The following is a 20,126-nucleotide window of genomic DNA, read 5'->3' as shown; positions in this document are numbered from 1 at the left end:
GTCTGGCCAGCTGACTGGCTGACTGATGGAAGAGGCTGCTAGTTTCAAATAGCCAGAGACAGACAAAGAAGAAAGAACAATCATGCGATGCTATAATAGTAAAAATTTTCATTTTCATTTTCTATGTGCAAACATGTCTCTTTATGTCTGTGTGTTTTTCTTCTTTCAGTATACAGTGCATTCTAGCTTTCCGTTCCCACATGGCACATATGCAGTTTTTAGTGACAGCAGGGGAGATTTACCCCTCAAAATGCTTATCAATATATAATTTGACTTTTAATTTTCCTAACAAGAAAAAAGGTAACAATTGAGCTGTGGTTGCTAAAACATGAACTTCAAACCCAATAAAAAAGCAGGACAGAGCAGCCAATGTTAACTCATATACAGCACATGGCTGAAATACTACACAGACATTGGATGTGATATTGTTACCAGGGCTGTTTGTAATTCACCTCCACACTTGGCCTTGATTACAAATGGTATTTAGCTGAACATGCTAACAACAGTGTCTTACTTTAGAGCAGCCAAAGCACTGTTGCCTCACTATACACTTTCGCTCTTGGTGGTTTTTGGTTTTCGAGAAGCTAACAAAAAGTGATATGACCATCCAAACTCTAAACTTTAAATGCTGAATATCAGTGTTACTAGAGCTCCATGACACCACTTTGACATTTGGAGAAACTCACAGCTTGACAGACCTTCCGCACTGAGTCAAGGTTAAAGCTTCTGAACAGCTGCTGTTCGGAAAGAGGTTTTGTGAATGGTAATTTCCATTCGTATGACCCTGACCTCCGTAGGTCAAAACCATAGTGCTATAACAGTGTTCGTATAAAAACTGAATGTATGAACAGAAACAGTGGGAGTAAACCAAATAAAAGCAAGAGAGAGATTTAGAGTGGAAATTTTTTTCAAGGGTAAAAATTGAGAGTAGAGGAGGATACAGTTCTGTTGTGGGGAGGAGATGCACTTTCTGAAGAGAAAAACAGAGAGCTGGTTGCGATGGCACACCTGGCAGTGTGTCTGTGCTGTGTATGTGTTCATGTGTACCTGGGTGTAAAGTGGCTCATAGATGTCCACTCCGTTGTCCTTGCTCTGTTCGATGAGCATGCTCCCACGTTTCCAGATAAATCGTGCGGGAGGGTTGGAGTTGACGGTGCAGCGCAGGAACACCGTCTTCTCCTGGTAGTAACTGCCACGCACATCGCTGATGGTCTGGTGCACCGTCAGAACTGGTGTGTCAAGGTCTGCAAAGCACAGCAAAGGAGCAAAAGATAAAAACATGAAGACTCAGATATTGCTGCTGGGGGTGATTACTGGTTATTACACCCCAGAAACTTGTTCATTAGGATTTTTTTTGTGCCACACTGAACAAAAAAAAAATCACACTAAGAAACTCACAAGGTAGGGTTTTATAGGAGTAAAAATAACCTTTAATTTTTTGAATAATGGTTGTCGCTTTTTCTGTGCAAAACCTTGGTGATATTATGTGTGACAGAGATGCGATTTGGTAACTGGGACACAACTGTAAATAAGGGCAAACAAATGCTGTTTGTTGGCTGAATTGCTCACTCACACTGACCAAAGCTATCCAAACACTTGGATCAAATGGATCAAAGCTTCTAACGAACACAAATGTCCAAATGATCTGTACATTTTGCCATTTCCCTCTCTAGCTGTGACTCTCACACACACAACATTTATATATTTTTTCTGCCATTTTTTTTTTCATCACCCGCTCCACCCTCCCCCTACTTGCCTAGTTTTCCTGTGCCTTCATAGGAATGTCATCTCCCGTTTCCTGCGGTGGATAGGATTTCAGCTGCTGTCCCCTGGTTTCTGCCATCTCTCCAAATCTCACTGCGACTTTCACTCCTCATCACCGTCCCTGTCTCTCGATCCCCTCCTCCCCCTTGCTTCCTTGCCTCTATCTCTTACAGGGAGTTGTGTGAAATCTCAATTCTTTGCAGCCTAATTGGACTGTTGCGGACTTCAAACATCATGGAAACAATTTCCAGCAACACCGGGGTAGCATTTGCTCCCTTTTCCTGCCTTTCCATTTGACCTCTCTCCTTCATTCTCACTTCCTCTTTTCTCGGCTCCTGTCCCTCGCTTCCTTTTTCCTGTGTCAACTCCTCTCATGTGCTGCAGATTTATCAAAAAGGCATGTGTGTAAGATGTAGAAAAAAAAGGTGAGATGTGAATGTAGCCACTACGTTCCTTGACACCATCAAATGTGAGCGTAGCCAACCCCATGTGATGGAGGGAGGTATTTATTGTATTTTGGGTTTGGAGACGCTTGAGACAAACAATGTGTGGATAAGCATGCTTGATTTTTGAGAGTGCTGTTGATAAGGGCACAGCTGTCACATGAGTCTCTCTCTCTCTCTCTCTCTAACACACACACACACACACACACACACACACACACACACATATGCATGCATACATTCTCACATCTGGACCCACATCAAAGTGTGTCCAGCCTCAGCACAGCATCAGAGCACGTTTGTGGTTTGAAGTTTAGAGATCTGCGACACACTGGCACAAACACACAGAGGCGACTTGAACTCGTTCAGGTGTCTCCAAACAAACCAGGAGACTTTTTCAAACAAAAGGTGAATGACAGGGTCATAGAAAAATTGACTAAATCATATGATGTGATAGCGCTCTATTGCGTGCTTTAAAGCTACAGTCTAATGTGCGAACTTTGCCTGAATGTCATGGGAAAGAAGAGAAGAGTCAGAATGGGTATTGGAATATATTGAAATATGTTGGGTATAACACCAGTACATCATTTTGAAGAAAAAGTAGCAGGTTTTTTTTTTGCATTTGCTGAAGAGGTTTAACTTTACATATCTGTTTTGCAGATATTGCAGATTTTGTATGTGCATGTGAACGTTCTTTCTCTGTATCTCTTACCCAATTTAGGAACTGCATCCTCCAGAGGACGCAGTCTTGTCTGGTCCCCGGAGGATTTCCTATTTTTCCTGGGCCTAAACAGATCAGACCTTGCAATGACCTGCATAATTGCTTCAAAATTCACCAAACACAGGGATAAAATGCTTCTTCATGTCTATTCAGAAAAGGATGGTTCTGGAAATTTAGTTTTTACTCAAAAAAAAAAAAAAAATCAAACTGCTTTTTGCCGGCAGCATGGCCAAAAAAAATACTGTGTCTGACGTGGCTAAGCTGATACTCTGAATACTATTGTGTATGTCTTATTTGAGAGTTTCTCAGAGATTTTTTTCTGTGATCTGTGAAGTGCTCACCTGTTTCCATCCCTTTCATGTCCCCATGGACACCCTCATTCATAAAACGACAACCCACTGTTTCTTCCATAAGGCCCTGCGGGAAACTAGACAGTGAGGTACCACCAGTCTCTCTAAAAGCCTCTGCCAGCATCAGGCCTTCAAACCTGGGCACTTATTAAAGATATCTGCCTCTTGGTTCTGCCATGTGCATGTGTGTGTGAAAAAGATCTGGCAAAAGAGCAAGCACCTTTGTATACTTGAATTTGTGAATATGTGCCTGTATGTGTGTGTGTATATGTGGGTGGGTGTGTGTGTGTGTGTGTGTGTGTGTGTGTGCGCACACACAGGATTTCTGTATGCTTTTCACAGATCATTTGCAGCGCAGGGGCAATCCTAGCTGACTAATGCACCGGTAGTGTATACGTGTGTGTCAAGAGAGTGAAGCGAGTGTGACTATCTGCTGTCACTCTGTCTGTTTCGTGACACTATGGTTGAATCTGGAGAAAGTGGAAAGTGACAGATTAACACAGAGAGAAGCAGATACAGACAGGTAGATTCTCGAGAATATGACACAACTGTAAATGGACAAAACAGTCAGTCAGAGGTCGACATTGCTCCTACACAGCCAAGGAGATTTTGACTGCATGGATACAGTGCTAATACATGTTGATTTTGGCACATTTTTGGCTTTACATTGAAATACTGATTGGAAGAGCGTTCACTTTGCTAGTATCAACATAGTATGTTTAAGCAGTACAAAAAGAAAACAAAACTAGATTCAAACGAACATCCCACTGGAACACACAAAACTGTGCCAGCTTACTTTAAACTTTCAAAATTGCTTTACTAATGTCATGGATAAAACGATGACAATAGTTTTTTTTTTTTTTGTTGTTGTTGTTTTTTGTTTGTTTTTTTTTTCACGACAAGTGGGTTGTTAAAGCTTTTATAATCCAAACTCCCAGGGTAACTTTACTCAGTTTGGGCCCTTAAGTAAATAGAGACACAAGATGAAACTGCAAGTGTACAGAAATACAATATGAAACTTTAATGAAGCTTCTGATTTCCCCAAAGCCCTGCCTTTGTACACAGCTTAGATCAATTGCACTGCACTGCTTCTGTTAGCCGCAGCTTTTAATGTACATCTACGCCTCCAAAGCTGCACTGGGGGTCTGGCATTGTTTTCTGCTTAGACGCTACACAGTGATGCTGACGCAGAGACATTTTACTGTAGTCCCCCCTCAGAGTGTGGCCCTTAGCTCGGACTAATGCTTGTGGTTAAAGCACACAATCACACATATTTTGCGAAGTTAATACCATGTGATAAAAAAGTAACACCTACTGTGTTTTACAGGCCGATGGTAGCTACTCAAAGGATCTAAACTTTTCTGATATATGTCTGTCCACCAAGAAAAGCCTTTGCATGTTTGTTCTGGATTGCATCCTGTTGATTTGGGGGAAAAAAGGGGACAAATGTAAAACAAATCCTACTTTATCTCACATGCTAAATTATCAATGAAAAAAATTGAAGACTTAATGTTTGTACAGCGAATCAAAGTCTTGGAAAAATATGTTGCCACTTGCTAAATAATATTAAAGTGGTTTTATTGCAAAAAAGAAAATCTTGGTATCGTGAAGATACACTTCAAAAAGACTGGAAAGACACGGGGTAAAAATAATACCGTAACAATATTAAAGACAAAACACACACAATAAAAGTCCCACAGTGGTATTAAATCAGTGAGGTCACAGTTATGTAGTTCATCTCGGCTACCTGTATCCTTGGACATTATTTCTGACATTAACTCAGATGGAAGAAACAGACAACTGCTAGAAACCGAAAAACAGCCATGTCTATAAAAACGAACACTTTATTTGTAACTCTTTTATCTGCTGCCATTTTAGCTCTTTAACATTTACCTATAGTGGTAAACAACTCGGTTCAAATCGCACTTCATGAATAAATTTTACTTCATTTACATTTTTTTGATAAAGAAAATAAGGGAAACAGCAAATCTCTGGTACACTGTCTTATCTGGTTGACACAAATTAATTCAAGAGGGGCTATTCAACAATGTTTCGTACAGTCCTGATCAGGCCACCAGATTCTGTTAGACCAGCTGCCTGTTAATGAGATTCCTTTATCATTAGAAAGACAAAAACTACTATACTTCTATTTGCTCCAGATATTCTCAGAGACCAATTCATCTGAATTATATTAAAGAGCAATGCAGGAAAGCCTCTTACACACCAGCATGTGAGTCAAAATTACCCAACTTGTTCAGCGTTTTCCCTGAAGGTTTGGAAAGAGTTCAATTTTGGTCAGGTATTCCAATTATGTTTTCTCTTGAAAATTATGTTTGTTGTTTTAATACAAATTTCAAAGCAAACTAACTAGCAGAAAGAAACACTCCAGTACAGATGTTGTTCGCTTGTTATCTGAGGAATCAGATGATTAGAGCTGTGGTCAGAATTACAAACTCTATACTACGAGCAAATGCAGTACACCCAGCGGGGAGAACGGCAACAAAAACACAGCTTTTATTTTCTGTGTTGACCTCCAGTCATTTTTAAGAGTTTATCTGTCGTATTTTAGCAGTGATTTGATTTCACAAACATAACCTTTTTTATGCTCAGTATGTATATTTTACAGACTCGAAATGTGTCTGCATGCCATTAGTTTCTCATGATCATGCCTCAAAAATCTTTCCGAAAAAGACCTGGAGTAACCATGGCAATGATGGAAACAGAGATTTACTCAGAAGCAATCCATCCTCGCGGTCAGGGTTGACCGAGTGTGTTTTTGTAACAAGTTGACCTCTGCTGGGTGCTTTCCTCTGCTGGAGGATGCCCTGGACTCCAAATCCTCTTTGATTTCCAATAACATGTCCTGTACTCTAATAGCTCTCTAGGAGTAGACAGCCATTAGGGGACCAAAGAGAAGATGACAGGTTCAATTGAGTGTGAGCGTGCAGTGAAGGAGAATAAGGTGTGGTGTGATGCTTCCGTGGTACACGTCTGTGAGGGTGGTTGGGTGAGGAGATGTGATTGTGTCAGTAACAATAGCTATGTTCAGTATCTATTGTACAACATGGAACGGTAAATGTATTATCCCAGTAAACAACTGTAATCACTGTAATTCACTGAAGGTCAGCGCATAATTTATTATCAATTTGCAAAACAATCAGTCAGAAAAAAAACAATGGTATATAAGAAATAGAAAAAGACTAACACACAGTAATCGTCCTTAACAGATGTGATAAAGACCATTCAGCACAGAGCAAGTGGGTGAATAGTTGAGTTGTTACACACTAAACACAGAAATGATCAAGTTGAGCATTTTACAATGTGAAGTTTCTTCTGCAAAACAATAAAAAGTTTTAACTGTTTTCTAAATCTGACCCTGGACAAGCAAATAACAAAATTAGCATGTGTATGAATAAACATCCATAAAAAGAATCTTATGGAAACATTTAGAACGTGTGCTTTAGATTAAGCAAAAATTATTTGAGCAAATTCATTTGGAATTGAACTGACCCACAACCGACAACCCGCACAGCAGCAAAGCAGATTTCAATTCAAATCAAAAGCAGTTGTTATCCGTCATTAGTGATTGAGGGATTGAAATAATGGCAGAATCGATCCAAACACTGTTTCAGAATAGCTGCTACCTGTCTTCACTTCAACTGTATAACCTGTGGACTTTTATCTGCTTTGGGGATAAACAGAGATGTAAGTGTGCAGCCCAATGTCATTATAATCAGCATGTTGAGCAGTGATGGTGGTCAACAACAACAGATAAAAAATGTTGAGTTTCTCAGGAAGAAAAGAGCTGTCCACTAAAAAACAGTTTCTATAGACAACAGACTCCAAGCATATTTCAGTCTGCATTAATAAGCAATCATCACACCAACTCAGAAAAAAAACAACCAACTCTGTCTGTCTGTGTATTTTTTCTCTCTCTCTCTCTGTCTTTCTCACACACACAGTTTGAAAACACATTCTTATAGGCCATCAACCACACACACAAACACACAAACACACACACACACGTGCACGTAGCCACACACACAGTGAGAAAACACTGCGCATATAGAGAGGCATGAACAGAGGCAGACTTGCCGTTTGATCCAGCTTCGCTTCTCGTCAATTATTCAGCATTCTGCTCATAGACATCGCCTTAAAGAGGACATAAAAAATGCAAGAGACCCACATTTGGAAATAAGGAGAACATTGCCTGTGTTTAAAGCAATGTTCAAAAGTAAAGATTGATTTAGGTTGATTTTCTTAGCTGTTTTTTTTTTTTTTACAATAACAAATCAGTGGTCTTTTGTTTTTTTAACTCCACAAATCATGGGTTTGTGTCTCTCTACCTTTGTTGATGCCTCAGTCTTTAGCCCATAACAAATGTGATGCAAGAATGGTGAGACTTTTCCAGCAAAATTATTATCTTTGTATAGAATCAAAGGAATCCGATATACGTTTTTGGAGCTATGAACGTCAGCAGTGTGATTTGTCTATGCCCTTTAAAGAAGGTAAAACTATGGATGCCAGTGGAGTCCTTTCATTGTGAAACACAGAGGGAAAGGCAGAGGGGGGTGGGGGGTGGGGGTTGGGGGCTGATGACATTACATTACAGATAGAGACATAAAGAAGAATGAGAAAATGAAGAGGAGGAGGCAGGCAGAGAGTCGCCAAACATATTGTCAAAAAAGTAAACACAGTAGAAAACACTAGTCGGAATGAAAGCAGCACCTTCCACCTGCACCACATTAATATAATACTGCAGCATCAAATTAACTTGAGAGATGTCCTGACTGAATGTTTTGGGGAAAAGTAATCAGATTCAACATTGTGATATAATAATAATAGTAATAATAATAAGAAGAAGAATGGCAATGACAATGGGCCTCTTTGGAGATTTCTAAGTTAATGTGACTGTTTAAAAAAGTTTGGTGAGTTTCTTTATCACATGTAAACAGTGGTGAGAAGCTGCTTGGCTCTAATGAGTGTTGTGAAAGAGAAAGAGAGAGAGAGAGAGAGGGATGAATTCTGGCTATGTTTGATATGGAGTCCAATTTTTATTTCAGTTATTTAAAAAAAAAAAAGTCTCATCAGTTTTTTTTGATTGTAAAAAGCTGCTATAAAACATTCCTGTGCACATGACTCTTCACTTTTGGTTGCAGTCATCCTTTAACTTTCCTGATAATAGCAAAGAATTTGAGGAGCCCTGCAGTTTATATACAGTATGTATCACCCTGTGTTACATCTTGTATTGTTGGGTATAACAACAAGGCACAGGAGCCTGTGTTAAGAGGAATTACACCGTGTATCTTCTCCCAAACTAACACTTATGAATTTGCTGAAAATGGCGTATTTTTGTTGAGCCAGCGCGTTATGTACAAGCCTTAATTATGCTTTTGTCAGCAAAGAGCCTGGGAAATGGTATTAAACATTCATGGTGGTGTGACTCCATTATTTTAAGCCATAAAAAGTCTTATTTGGGCATGATTGTTTACTGTGAGTGTGACAGTGGAGTTGCAGTGGTGACAGCAGAGAGGGTGTTAAGGGACAAAAAGCCATACAGTTCACTCACTTAGCCCCCAGGCTACAGTAACACACACACATGCAAAAACACACACAGAAACTTACACAAAGGGCACATACAGTTATGTAGTAAAATGTGAACATACATCCAGACACGCATATGCCTACACACAAGCACTCACCAACAAATACACACACAAGCTCCTCAAGGCCAAAATAGCACATGAATCTCAGTTCCCTCCCTGCAGCCCCAGAGGGCAGAAATAAGGAAGTCCTTCCGTGTCCCTGCAAGTGCCTTCTGAAGTTATCTATGGGAGCAGATAAAGGACAAAATTTGCCCTTTTCACTCCTTCTGTGGTCAAGGATGTCCAGATCATGGTGCAGCAGCTTGGCTTGATGCAGTACTGTGTACATGTGTTTTAGATACCAGGTTTAAGAAAATCTTATCTCGAGATAAAGAGTCAAGTGTCACTGTTCCTCAAAGTTGGCAAAAGAAACGTAACACAAATTTGTGGGCAGAGCCAGGCAACAGATGTGTGGTGTCTAACCCTTTGGCTTGCTGCATATTTGATTAGCTTTGGTGCATCCAGGGCGCTGTGGACCACAGCAATATACAGTATGGAGTACACATATAGACACACACACGCAGTAATATAGGCTGTTGCTGCTCTTAAAATTATTAAATTGCTTGTGTTTTATTGTGTTGTGTGGCGGGACGAACACTACACTCAGGGGCAATCTGTTCAATGCCTTTATTAAAACAGCTTTAGACCACTTCTGTGGATTCCTGCTCAGATACTAAAGTGGTATTCTGGCACAACCTCACTTTCATTGTCTCCTGGTTAACAGGGGACAGTGAACAAATACATAAATAAGAGTGAGGAGACTCCCAACACAACAACAGGCCGGAAAACACAGAATACACAAGTCTCATCACCAGTCTCAGTGAGAAGCTGGAATTGTTTTATCACTTTGTTAGACTGAAGAACACAATATAGAGGATAAGAAGTTTTAGACAATGTAAAACGAAATGCTACACTATGTAAGGTAAGACATGCAGCGATAAAGTATCATGTTGTGTAAAAAAAATAAAAAAATCACATCTCAGAGGACGTTTTATCAAAACAACACTAGCCATCATTTTTACCAGAAGTAGAGTTATCACCCTGCGCTTGTATGCCTCCGCCAGCCAGTCAAGTTGCACTTTATATCCATATCTGTCCCGACTCATATAATATATGTAGAGGAGACTTTGAAGGGCTTTAATAAAATGTATAAAGTGTATATTTTGATTTGGGATATAGGGATATACAAATAAAACTGGTTTGATTTGGCTTTGTTGTTCTTGTTCTGCTGTATGTCTACTGTCTTAACGTGCAGGTTCACTGAGGGAAATGATGTGTTCACATGCTTGGCCAATAAAGGTGATTCTAATGGAACACAAAGTTGTAGCCACAGCAGTAGACAACGTTTCAAATTCTTCGGGAAAATGGATTGTGTCAAACACACCTTCTACCTTGGGCACCCAAGAGTAGATTCACCAATTCAGTAGCTGACCAAATGTGAAATATGGTCACAATATCCCTTCTCATCCTGAGTTACAGCGTTGAAGAAATGGCCAGAAAAACATTTTTGCAGAACATTATGTCACAGCGAAGTTGACCTTTGACCTTTTGATTATAAAATGTCATCACATACACTGCCATAATGAGTGTATGGCCGAAAAAACACGTTTTGTGAGGTCACAGTGACCTTGACCGTTGATCATCAAAATATAATCAGTTCATCCTTCAGTGACCATTTCTGTCAGATGTAATTAATAATTCCCTCCAGGTATCCCTGAGATATCGTGTTCATAAGAATGGGATGGACGGATGTATGTATGTACGGGCAACTGAAAACATAATGACTCCAACCACAGCTATGGCCGGCACTGAGGCATAATAATGAATAACTGAATTTGTCTATTAGTCTTAAATTTCAACTGTTCTGGTATTATGTCACAGTAATTGGAAAATATAATGATTCGAGAATAAAGGTGTTATTGAAGTTAAGCTAATAAGTATATGTTACATTTAATGAGATGATACTGGGCCACAAGCTTTGCTCAAAATATAACTCAATGTCTAACTCTGTCACCCCTTCACAAATAGTTCTTCAAGACACTAGCGCAAGGGAATTGCCCAATAATTTAATCGTCTAATAACCAATAACTGACAGGTCAAAGGTTCAGTGGTTCTCAGCTGGAGCTAATAACAAATCTTATCAACATGCCCTCAAGCAAGAAACTGAAAACCCATCTGCCTGCTCAATAAATATTCAACAGCTCCAGATGATACTGTAAATGTGTCTGAATTTTGAGACAACAAGAATAAAAAAAATAAATAAAACAAAATTGTAAACCCTGCTTTCATGCCACTTCAAATGACCAAAAATATATTAAAGCCCGTTACAGGAGAACATGAGGTTACATGATATAAAATGTGTAGTCCCAGTTGTCCCCTCAGGGTCCATTAGTGGACACCATTAGTGGACACTTCTCAGTGAGTAGGTATTCACACATATCTCTCAGTGTTTCCTCTGACTATATGGCAGTCACATTAATCATTACTTTGGGATTCAATATGTGGCCTGTCTGACCTTCACTGGGCTTTGTAAGGTCAAAGGTCATGGAGGAGTTTTTCACACTAATGCAGCGTTACGAGTGGATACTTGTGTCAGAGCACAATTCAATATACTTGACAAATACCTGTGAAATACCATATATAAATTGGTGCAATATAATAGAGGGAAACTCATAGCTCGCAGAGTAAACATATGAGATTACATGAGATGAAACACTGAAATGAAAAGCTACTGAAAACACCCATCACAGTTGTTTGGAGGAACACACATACAATAGGGTGATGTTTTGTATGTAAGGTTTTGTCCATGTCTGATAGCGAACATAGTACAATCTACTTACAGGTGTCTTTGGAATGAAAAAATTATAATATAATAGTAAAATAATATTTTGTTACATATCAGTCAATAACTTAGCTTGTGCAAGCCAAGCCAGTAAGACTGCAAAGAGTGTTTGAAATCTAAATGTGTGAGGACTTACAGAGAGGACAAAGCTGAGTCCATCTCTTGCAAAAGTCCAACTCCACCATGGAGGAAATGAGAGTTATTTTAGGAACCGCCCAGAGTGAAACTCTTCACAGAGCTTATTAGGTGATTCTTTGAGAGAGAACAACTGCACCTGCCTGTTGGCTGTGATGGTTACTGCCTACTCTCCGGTCTGATTTGTGTGGCACTCACCAACACGCCTGCACTCAGAAAGTGCTGAGCTAGCCCACTCTTAACAAAATTTAACACCTTGTGTTTGTGGTAGTGCACCCACTGGATACCCATTTCAGATTTTTGCTGGGTTTATTCTCTGGTTTATACCCTGCTTTCTTTACATTTTTTATATCTTTGTGTATCTTCCAGTTTTTTTTTTTTGGTCCTTTCCTCCTTTTTCTACAGGAACACATGATTTCCCCAGGCAGGAACACTTTTCAGACATATTTTGAACAGATTTTGGGTTAGGGACTGTAAGTGTTTTATTATTAACTTGTTATGATTCACTTTGGACTGAGGTTAAAAGCTTTATGTTATTCTTTTTGCACAAAAGCGTAATCTCAAGTATAAGGAAAAACATGTTTTCTGTGTTATTTTGTTTTCAACTAAATTTGATTTCATTTAAAAATACATTTCATGTTTTCAGAGGCTTGAGGGGAATGGATATGTCATAATAAGTCCAATAATAATGCTCCATTAATAGATGTTGGTGGAATGTTGGTTTACAATATCTAATAAATAGCATGTAATGCATATACTCTATGTATGTTGGTATATAGCATATTAGTGCTTTAAACTGCAATAAAAGAGACCAGCAAATAGCTCTTTCACAGCCAGCTCGCTTCCTTGCATCACTATACATTATTCTCTGCATCTCATTTCTCTTTATTTCTCAGTCTCTTAAAACTCTGAAACCCATCACTATTTAAAAAAAAAAAATCTTGGGCTCACCTGCTTCCTCAGGTGATGATGAGATTGGTTTATTTCTTGCATTGATTAGGTCTTTATCTGTTGACATATCTGACAGTTTTCTTGCTCTTTTCATAGATCTACCGTAGATTTTACAGATGGAATAATGTAAGGAAACTGTTGCCATACCAGCAATGACTTTCTTTGTTCCCATAATATTTTCTATATTTTTCTAATCTTGGATCATTTCTATGTTTCATGGCAGTCTAATCCTCTAGTCTCTCCCCCTTTGTCTCCATCCTTATCCTATTTCAATTTTTCTATCTGCCGATACACAGGCTGTGAGCCTGCCCTGGGGCACCTCCCATACTTTATAACACTGCCTTCATTACCCAGCCCACTGCAGCTAGCCATAAATGAAAAACTGAAGATGTGGGAGGACGGAAGGGATGAGTAAAATAAAGGAGGAAGTATAGGAAAGGAGAGGAAAGGGTCAAAACCTTCAGAACGAGTCAATTGTGAAAGAGATAGTAAGGGTAGAGATGGGGCAAGAGAGATTGAGAGTGAGTGAGGACGAGAGTGAGCAGGAGGCACAGTACACTGAGACAGAGAGAAAATGTAGAAAAAAAGAGAGGAAGAGCAAAGCCATAAAAATCTAAGTTAGAAGTTATTGGAGACTGGCTGGATGAAAAATGCCATCATCATAAAATAATATTAGAATTGGTCTGGCCTTATGGCGTTGATGAATACAGATGCCGCCCAGCGGGGTCTTAGGCTGGGGGGAGCTGGCTAATTTGAACAGCCATCCTACCTGTGAGGGCGGTAAAAAGTATTAAAGGAAATTAAATGAAAGGTTCACTGTCAGTTGTCTAGTTTATAGCCGCACATTTCCATCTCATAGCCGGTTTAGGTGTCAGACAGAAGATCCACTCACTAAGAATAGCTACCAGCAGGGGAGTTAGCCATGTGTGCAGGATTTATCCTTAATATCCCCAAATTGAACAACCAAACGGAGCAGATATGGACCCGCTGCAACTTAAAACAAATATGATGCATGAAAAGGATCAAACTGTCTCTCAACCTTGCACACTGAAGTTAGAATTATTTTACCCACATCTCATCCCAGCACATCAATAGTTGGGCCAGTGGATTGACGACAGCTGAGTGAAAAGGGACTAGCTGAAATCTGATCAGCTGTATTGACCGGAGGCAACTGACAACTGGACATCTTAATTACTGCAACGTCATGGTAATGCCATTTTATTGAATTTGAATTGGGTTTACAGAGGGGCCATCAGCAAACCATAAGGTCATTTTGATCACAGGGGAAGTGAATGAAATGAAAATTACTCTCTTTAATGCCTCTCATGAAAGACCAATGGTACAATTTCTGCTGAGCAAAAGTAGATAAATTATGCTGTAGGAAAGCAAAAGTGACATATAGTATGTAATCTATGCAATTCCCTAATGAATTGCAGCTGTTGTTGTTGTTATACCAGGGCGATGGTGGAAATCTGGATGTGTAATGTTCCTGCACCACCAATATATTTTCATACTAAGCAAATAAAACAAAATGATTTTCCTGTGCATCAAAATATTCATATTGCAATAGTAGCACACTGCAATCTACAATAGATCCTTGGATTGCACATTACTTATACTTTATAAAATGTTTCCACTCCACTCTTTCAGTCCCTTTCTTTTATGATTGGCTGTCTCTCTCTTACGTTGTCAGCACCACAGGAAACCCACCATGAACCACTTGATTTATCCTTCATTCCAGTGTAATGGTTATTTTCCTTGAGAAAAATATCAGTGTGTGCTACAGCGGCCGGTGATAAGGTCAAGATAATTTCAAGCCTGCACTGCCTTGTATAACCTTCATAGAGAAGAGAGACTCAATAAATAAGGGATGGAAAAAACAAAGGGGAAGGGGAAAAACACATTTTAGATAAAGCCAGCCAAACGATGGGGACAAGTGGAGTGGTCTTATCTCCTCATGGTCTGCAGGACAGCTTATAACCAAACCACACTTCAACCTATTGCATGTGTGCACCCAATATGTGCCCATGGATCTCTTGCTATTAAATGCTTCATTCTTTTTTGGGTGACTCAGTTCAGCACACCTTTGTGTCGAACGAAATTTTTTTTAAATATGAAAAACATCAATAAACGAAACAAAATTGCACAATTCTTAATCATGCTGTATTTTTTACTTAATTTACTACATTTAAACAAGACTATTTCTGTCTGTTAGGATATCTCACCCTCATTCTTCTACATTGCTCTACCTCACCCTGCATGTCTCTCTATAAATATCTGACAGTCAGGCTTTTTGATCAGTAAAACACAGTTTTCTCATCTACACCCAGAAAAATTATATAAAAGCCTTACCTTACTTGACTATGTATAAGAAATTGGCATACTGCCACAAAAAAAAAAAAAAAAAACCCAAATTCCTCCTGGCCATTTTTATTGTCTAAACCTATGGTATGACCGTTGCAAGATCACAATGGCTCACAATTTGTTAGGCATTCTTTATTACAATCTTGCCTTTTTTTCGTGCTCAACATTACACTGTGTTGCTTTTTTCCTTTCCTCTTTTTCTCTCCTCTTCCCACTCTCTTTTTCAACCTTCCCTCCTTGATGTTTTACCTGTCTCCTTCCTTCGTCCTCCCTTCCACCTTTGTCTTTGTCAAACACACTTTATGGTTAACAAAGCCTTCAAACAGCTCTGCTCTTAAAAGAGTTAACTGTGATGTAGTCCCTTAGTGCATGGGGGTGGGGACGCAGGCGACCCCAAACTGTCATGGAAACCCATGTCACATGTTATCAGTGACTCACCATACTCACCCACCGGGAACCTGGGGTGAGGAAACTGTAGGGAGATTTGCGATGGGAAGCACACTGGTGTCTGTGCATGCATGAATACATACAGTCATTTAAACTCATTCTATCAAAACATCATAATTTTACACATTCATGGAGGGATGTAAACATACAAGTACACACACACACATCAGTGCATGCACGCGCACACACACACACACACACACACACACACACACACACACACACACACACACACACACACACACACACACACAGATTCTACAGTAGATCACCCATATACTGTACTCACAAATTAACCTAACTGGAAGGCTGCAGTTCCTAGAAGATATGGTATGGGACAGGAACATATCGACTTAAAAAAACAAAAGAGAAACCTGTATATAGATGGTTTCTTTCAGGATATGAAACATAGTTTTGCGTGTCACTGAGATAACTGATTATGCAGATTATGTATATTAACTGACCTCTATTTAAAAGAATATTATGGTCTATAATCAGATATGTGACACCTGCCCTGGTTTTCTGCTGCAGTGGAAATTAAGGCTATAGCGTTTATGACCGTAGATCGTTCAAAAGACCAGTGTGTAGGATTTAGTGGTATCTAGCAGTGAGGTTGCAGTTTGCAACCTCCCCTCACCCGTCCCTTTCCAAGCCTGTACTGTAGGAGAACCTAAGGTATCCTTCAGGTAACATAAAAATACAAAAGGCCCTCTCTAGAGCCAGCGTTTGGGCCATTCTGTCAGGCTATGGTAGTCTCTGTGGAAGAAACCCACTCTCTCTTTAGATACAAAGCTCATTTTAAGGGAATGAAAACACAGTGCTTCTTAGTTTTAGATGATTACACAACTGAAAGCATAATTATAAATATTGTATTCCATTTCTGCAAATAAACCCCCCTAAATCCTATGCACAGGTCCTTTAAGTAGATATGTGTGGTGTTTGTTGAGGCGTAAAGAAAGAAAATCCTTGAGAGATTTCACTGACTGTAGTTACACTTTCTTAAGTGCCATTAAGAGAGGCTGTTAGAGCAATCTAAAAGATATTTAAAATTTGGGTCAGCTAAAATCTGCTCTATCAAAGCAATCTGACACAACTAGATGGTGCCTGAAAATTGGATAAATGAGGCTACATTGTGACAGTGTAATTGTAACATGTTATATTAAGCATATGTCTGGGAAGTAATGGCAGGCTGATTGTGGTTTGTGCTCATCACTTCCATCTGCTCATCCATCTGTCTCGACAAATACAGCTGATTTGCGAGCAAACTATGAAACTTTGTTAAGGCTGTGGTAAAATGACCAATGTTGTGATGAAATGATGGCTGTATCAAAATTCTATACTTGCTATAAGCTAAATTCATATCAACACTGGCCACTGTAGAAGTCTCTTATAAATGCTTGCTTCACTGATACTGCATGCTTGGAAAACCTTATGGTAGGAATATTATAACAATCCAGAGTTTTGCACCTCTGCAACAGCTGCTGACAAACTCAGACCAAAAATTCAGACCAAAAATGGAGTGGGCCAAGATGTTAAGGAATATTTGTCTCCTTCATTGTTGTTTTAAGAACTGCAGGAAAACAATAGTACTTTACTTATTAAAATTGGAACTTTTCTAATTGATTAACGATCTCTAGCCTAATTTGAGGACGTAGTTAAATCTGCTTACAGAACAGAGTTGGGTAAGGAACCCCAGTGACAAACAGATTGATTGATTTTGACGGTGTTATGGCTGGCTCAAACATTGTACATAATAATGGACACAAAACCAAGCAGAAAGTTACTGCATGAGTGCTTATTGATATAGGTGAATAAATAAATGAAAAGCATATAACAAGCATCCCAAAGGTGCTGCTGCAGCAGGGTGGGGAGAGAGAGAAAGTTAAACAAAGGAGCTGAACAAACGACCTTCGGGCTCAGCCCACAAGCCAGCAAAGGTGCTTGTCGATCAGCTGATCAAGTTGGAGCTGGAAACTGGAAACACCAAAACAAAACAGGATGTAACACTCCTCCCCCATGTTACAGGACATTTGCAACAACAATTTCCTGGCCTTTCCTATGACAAATGTTTAATGTGTAATTTTTGACAATGTTGTCCCAATGCAGTAACCTCTGGTTGCTCTTATAAATGCAATGTTAAAACACCAAAGGGTTGTGGTTGGTGTAAACAACAAAAGTCTGCAAAGAGGAACTAACATACACTTCAAAGTACGGAAATACTCACAGCAAATCCAGGACAACTTTCTCAATAGTGCTGTAGGTTCTCTAGGACTGCAAGAATTTTTTAGAAAAAGAGCACACAGGGTGGTCATTGCCTGCTGATTCTTAAATCAGAACAGCTTCTTCACCACTACTTCTGTACCACTAGCATCAAACTCAAGTTTGAAATGATCAGCAAAAATGGAGGTAACCATAACCGGTGATCTGCATAAAACAGCTTCCACGGCTTGGAAGGGCTCCATATATTTGGAGTCCCACTCTAATTCCTTGGCAGGGCTGACGAAATAAGTCAGTGGAGAGACAATGGTAGCAAAGTTATCGCAGAATTCCCCGTTGTAACCAGCTAACCCTAGAAAATGACATGTCAAAGGCTCTCTGTGTCAAAGCCTTCTCACTTACTGAGCTGACCGTACCCTGTCTATGCAATCCATGTATCTACCTCCTACTTTCACCTACATACAATAAATGTTACGTTGCAATACAGTTGTGCATGTGGACACATCTGAGAACAAATCAGGTGCTTCTTGCTTCGAACTCACAAAATCAAGCACATTGACATTAGGCAGAGAATCAACTTCCATCAATTACTCAAGCAGCAATTCCAATGGGCCTCTGACTATGTGGCAAAACACTAACTCAGTAAGACTTAACCCCAATGTTTCACAGGTGTCTAAGAGAAAAAGAGGAATGCCTTCATCCCACTCTGGACCACACAAAAGGTTCAAGACTTCTTGGTTTGGTATAATCTCTCTAGGGCTCATTTTCTCTCAGAGTTGTAAGCACCTTAACATCAGTATGAAACCTGTTACCAAAAGTGACTTGATGAACCAGAACATATTCATCCGTCAACACAGCAGCCTCCTTTACAGTTTCTACTTTGCTCGCTCAAATAAGTGGGAACTACCTCTGGAACAGAATCATTCAACACTTCTAGAGGAACCAGCTACCTGAGCTGCTCCCTAGCCTCCATCCTCTGGGATGTGCATCCATGATCAAATAAAATCTCTTTCTCAAGAAAGTTCCACATAGATTTGATTCTTAGAGTAGCCACGTCTGTAAGCTTCTGGCACTGGCTCATAAGCATGCAAAACAGCAGCTTTAGTAATGTCATAGTCAGTGCTCTTCTCCAAAATTAGTGATGACTATGGCTCCTGAGTTTTACCAACTACAACACACTGTAACAGTAGGACCAGCAGTGCTTATCCTACTGCAAAGTGTGATGAATATTTTTCAACATGTTTCTCAGTGAAGGTAGGGACCAGATTGATGTTTTACCAACATCAAATCTAGCACAACTAGAAGATAAAAGACTTATAAGTGGCTGCACTTCCTGCTTGAGCTTTATGCTAGATCTCCTTCAGTTTCCTCTCATGTGCAAGCCTTAGTTTTTCATGTTCTAACTCAAGCCGCTCCTGTTCATTCGCCTTAGTCCCTAGTCTAGTTTCCTCAGATGCATCTTTAATTCCAGCTCTCAATCCTATAGCTTTCTCCTTACTTCATTCATGCTCATAAAACAACTCACCCTTCTCTATTTGCTCTCCTTCCCCAGAGGATGCATCAGTCTGTTCATGAGGCCTGATATACCCTGTTCTACCAAAGCATTTATGATTTTTGCATGCAATTTACCGCGACTTAAATTGTCCCAAGTACCAAGTCAATCAAGTCAAGTCAATTTGTATTTGTATAGCGCCAATTCACAACATATGTTATCTCGAGGCACTTTCCAGATAGAGCAGGTCTAGACCTTCTCTTTATAATAATATTTACAGAGACTCAACAATTCCCACCAAGAGCAAGCGCTAGGCGACAGCGGCAAGGAAAAACTTCCTTTTAAGAGGCAGAAACCTCGAGCCCAAAAGGGCTCAGGGTCATCGGTCATCTGTCACGGCCATCTGCCTCGACCGGTTGGGTTGGAGAGAGAGAGAGAGAGAGAGAGAGAGAGAGAGAGAGAGAGAGAGAGAGAGAGAGAGAGAGAGAGAGAGAGAGAACAGAAGAAAAGAACAAGAACATACAGTGATAGCAATATTAATAATAGTGATAGTAGCGGTCGTAACAGCGATAGTAATGTAGTGGCAACTGTAGTGCTCAAAAAAACAGTAATGATAGCTAATAACATTAATAATAATCATTTTTAATTATAGTAAATTTTAGCAGATTTAGCAGCAAGTGTTAAACAGGATCATGGGGGCAGTAGGTGGTTTGCAGTTGCAGGTCCATAGTGAGCATAAATGGCTACTAAACTAC

General features: G+C 39.6%; 1 protein-coding gene across 2 annotated transcripts in view; it reads right to left on the bottom strand.

Annotated features, from left to right (window-relative positions):
- Positions 1–20,126, bottom strand: part of LOC130167450 (MAM domain-containing glycosylphosphatidylinositol anchor protein 1) — a 184,345-nt gene that overhangs the window by 63,941 nt on the left and 100,278 nt on the right. For both annotated transcript variants that reach the window (XM_056373664.1, XM_056373673.1), the window contains exon 5: positions 1,048–1,244. In XM_056373664.1, the coding sequence (XP_056229639.1) occupies positions 1,048–1,244 (197 nt within the window). The remainder of the gene's footprint in view (positions 1–1,047; positions 1,245–20,126) is intronic.

This window comes from Seriola aureovittata, chromosome 1, assembly GCF_021018895.1.
Source record: "Seriola aureovittata isolate HTS-2021-v1 ecotype China chromosome 1, ASM2101889v1, whole genome shotgun sequence".
Taxonomy (NCBI): domain Eukaryota; kingdom Metazoa; phylum Chordata; class Actinopteri; order Carangiformes; family Carangidae; genus Seriola; species Seriola aureovittata.
The sequence above is the reverse complement of the archived record's forward strand: the minus strand, read 5'-3'. Positions and strand labels throughout refer to the sequence as shown.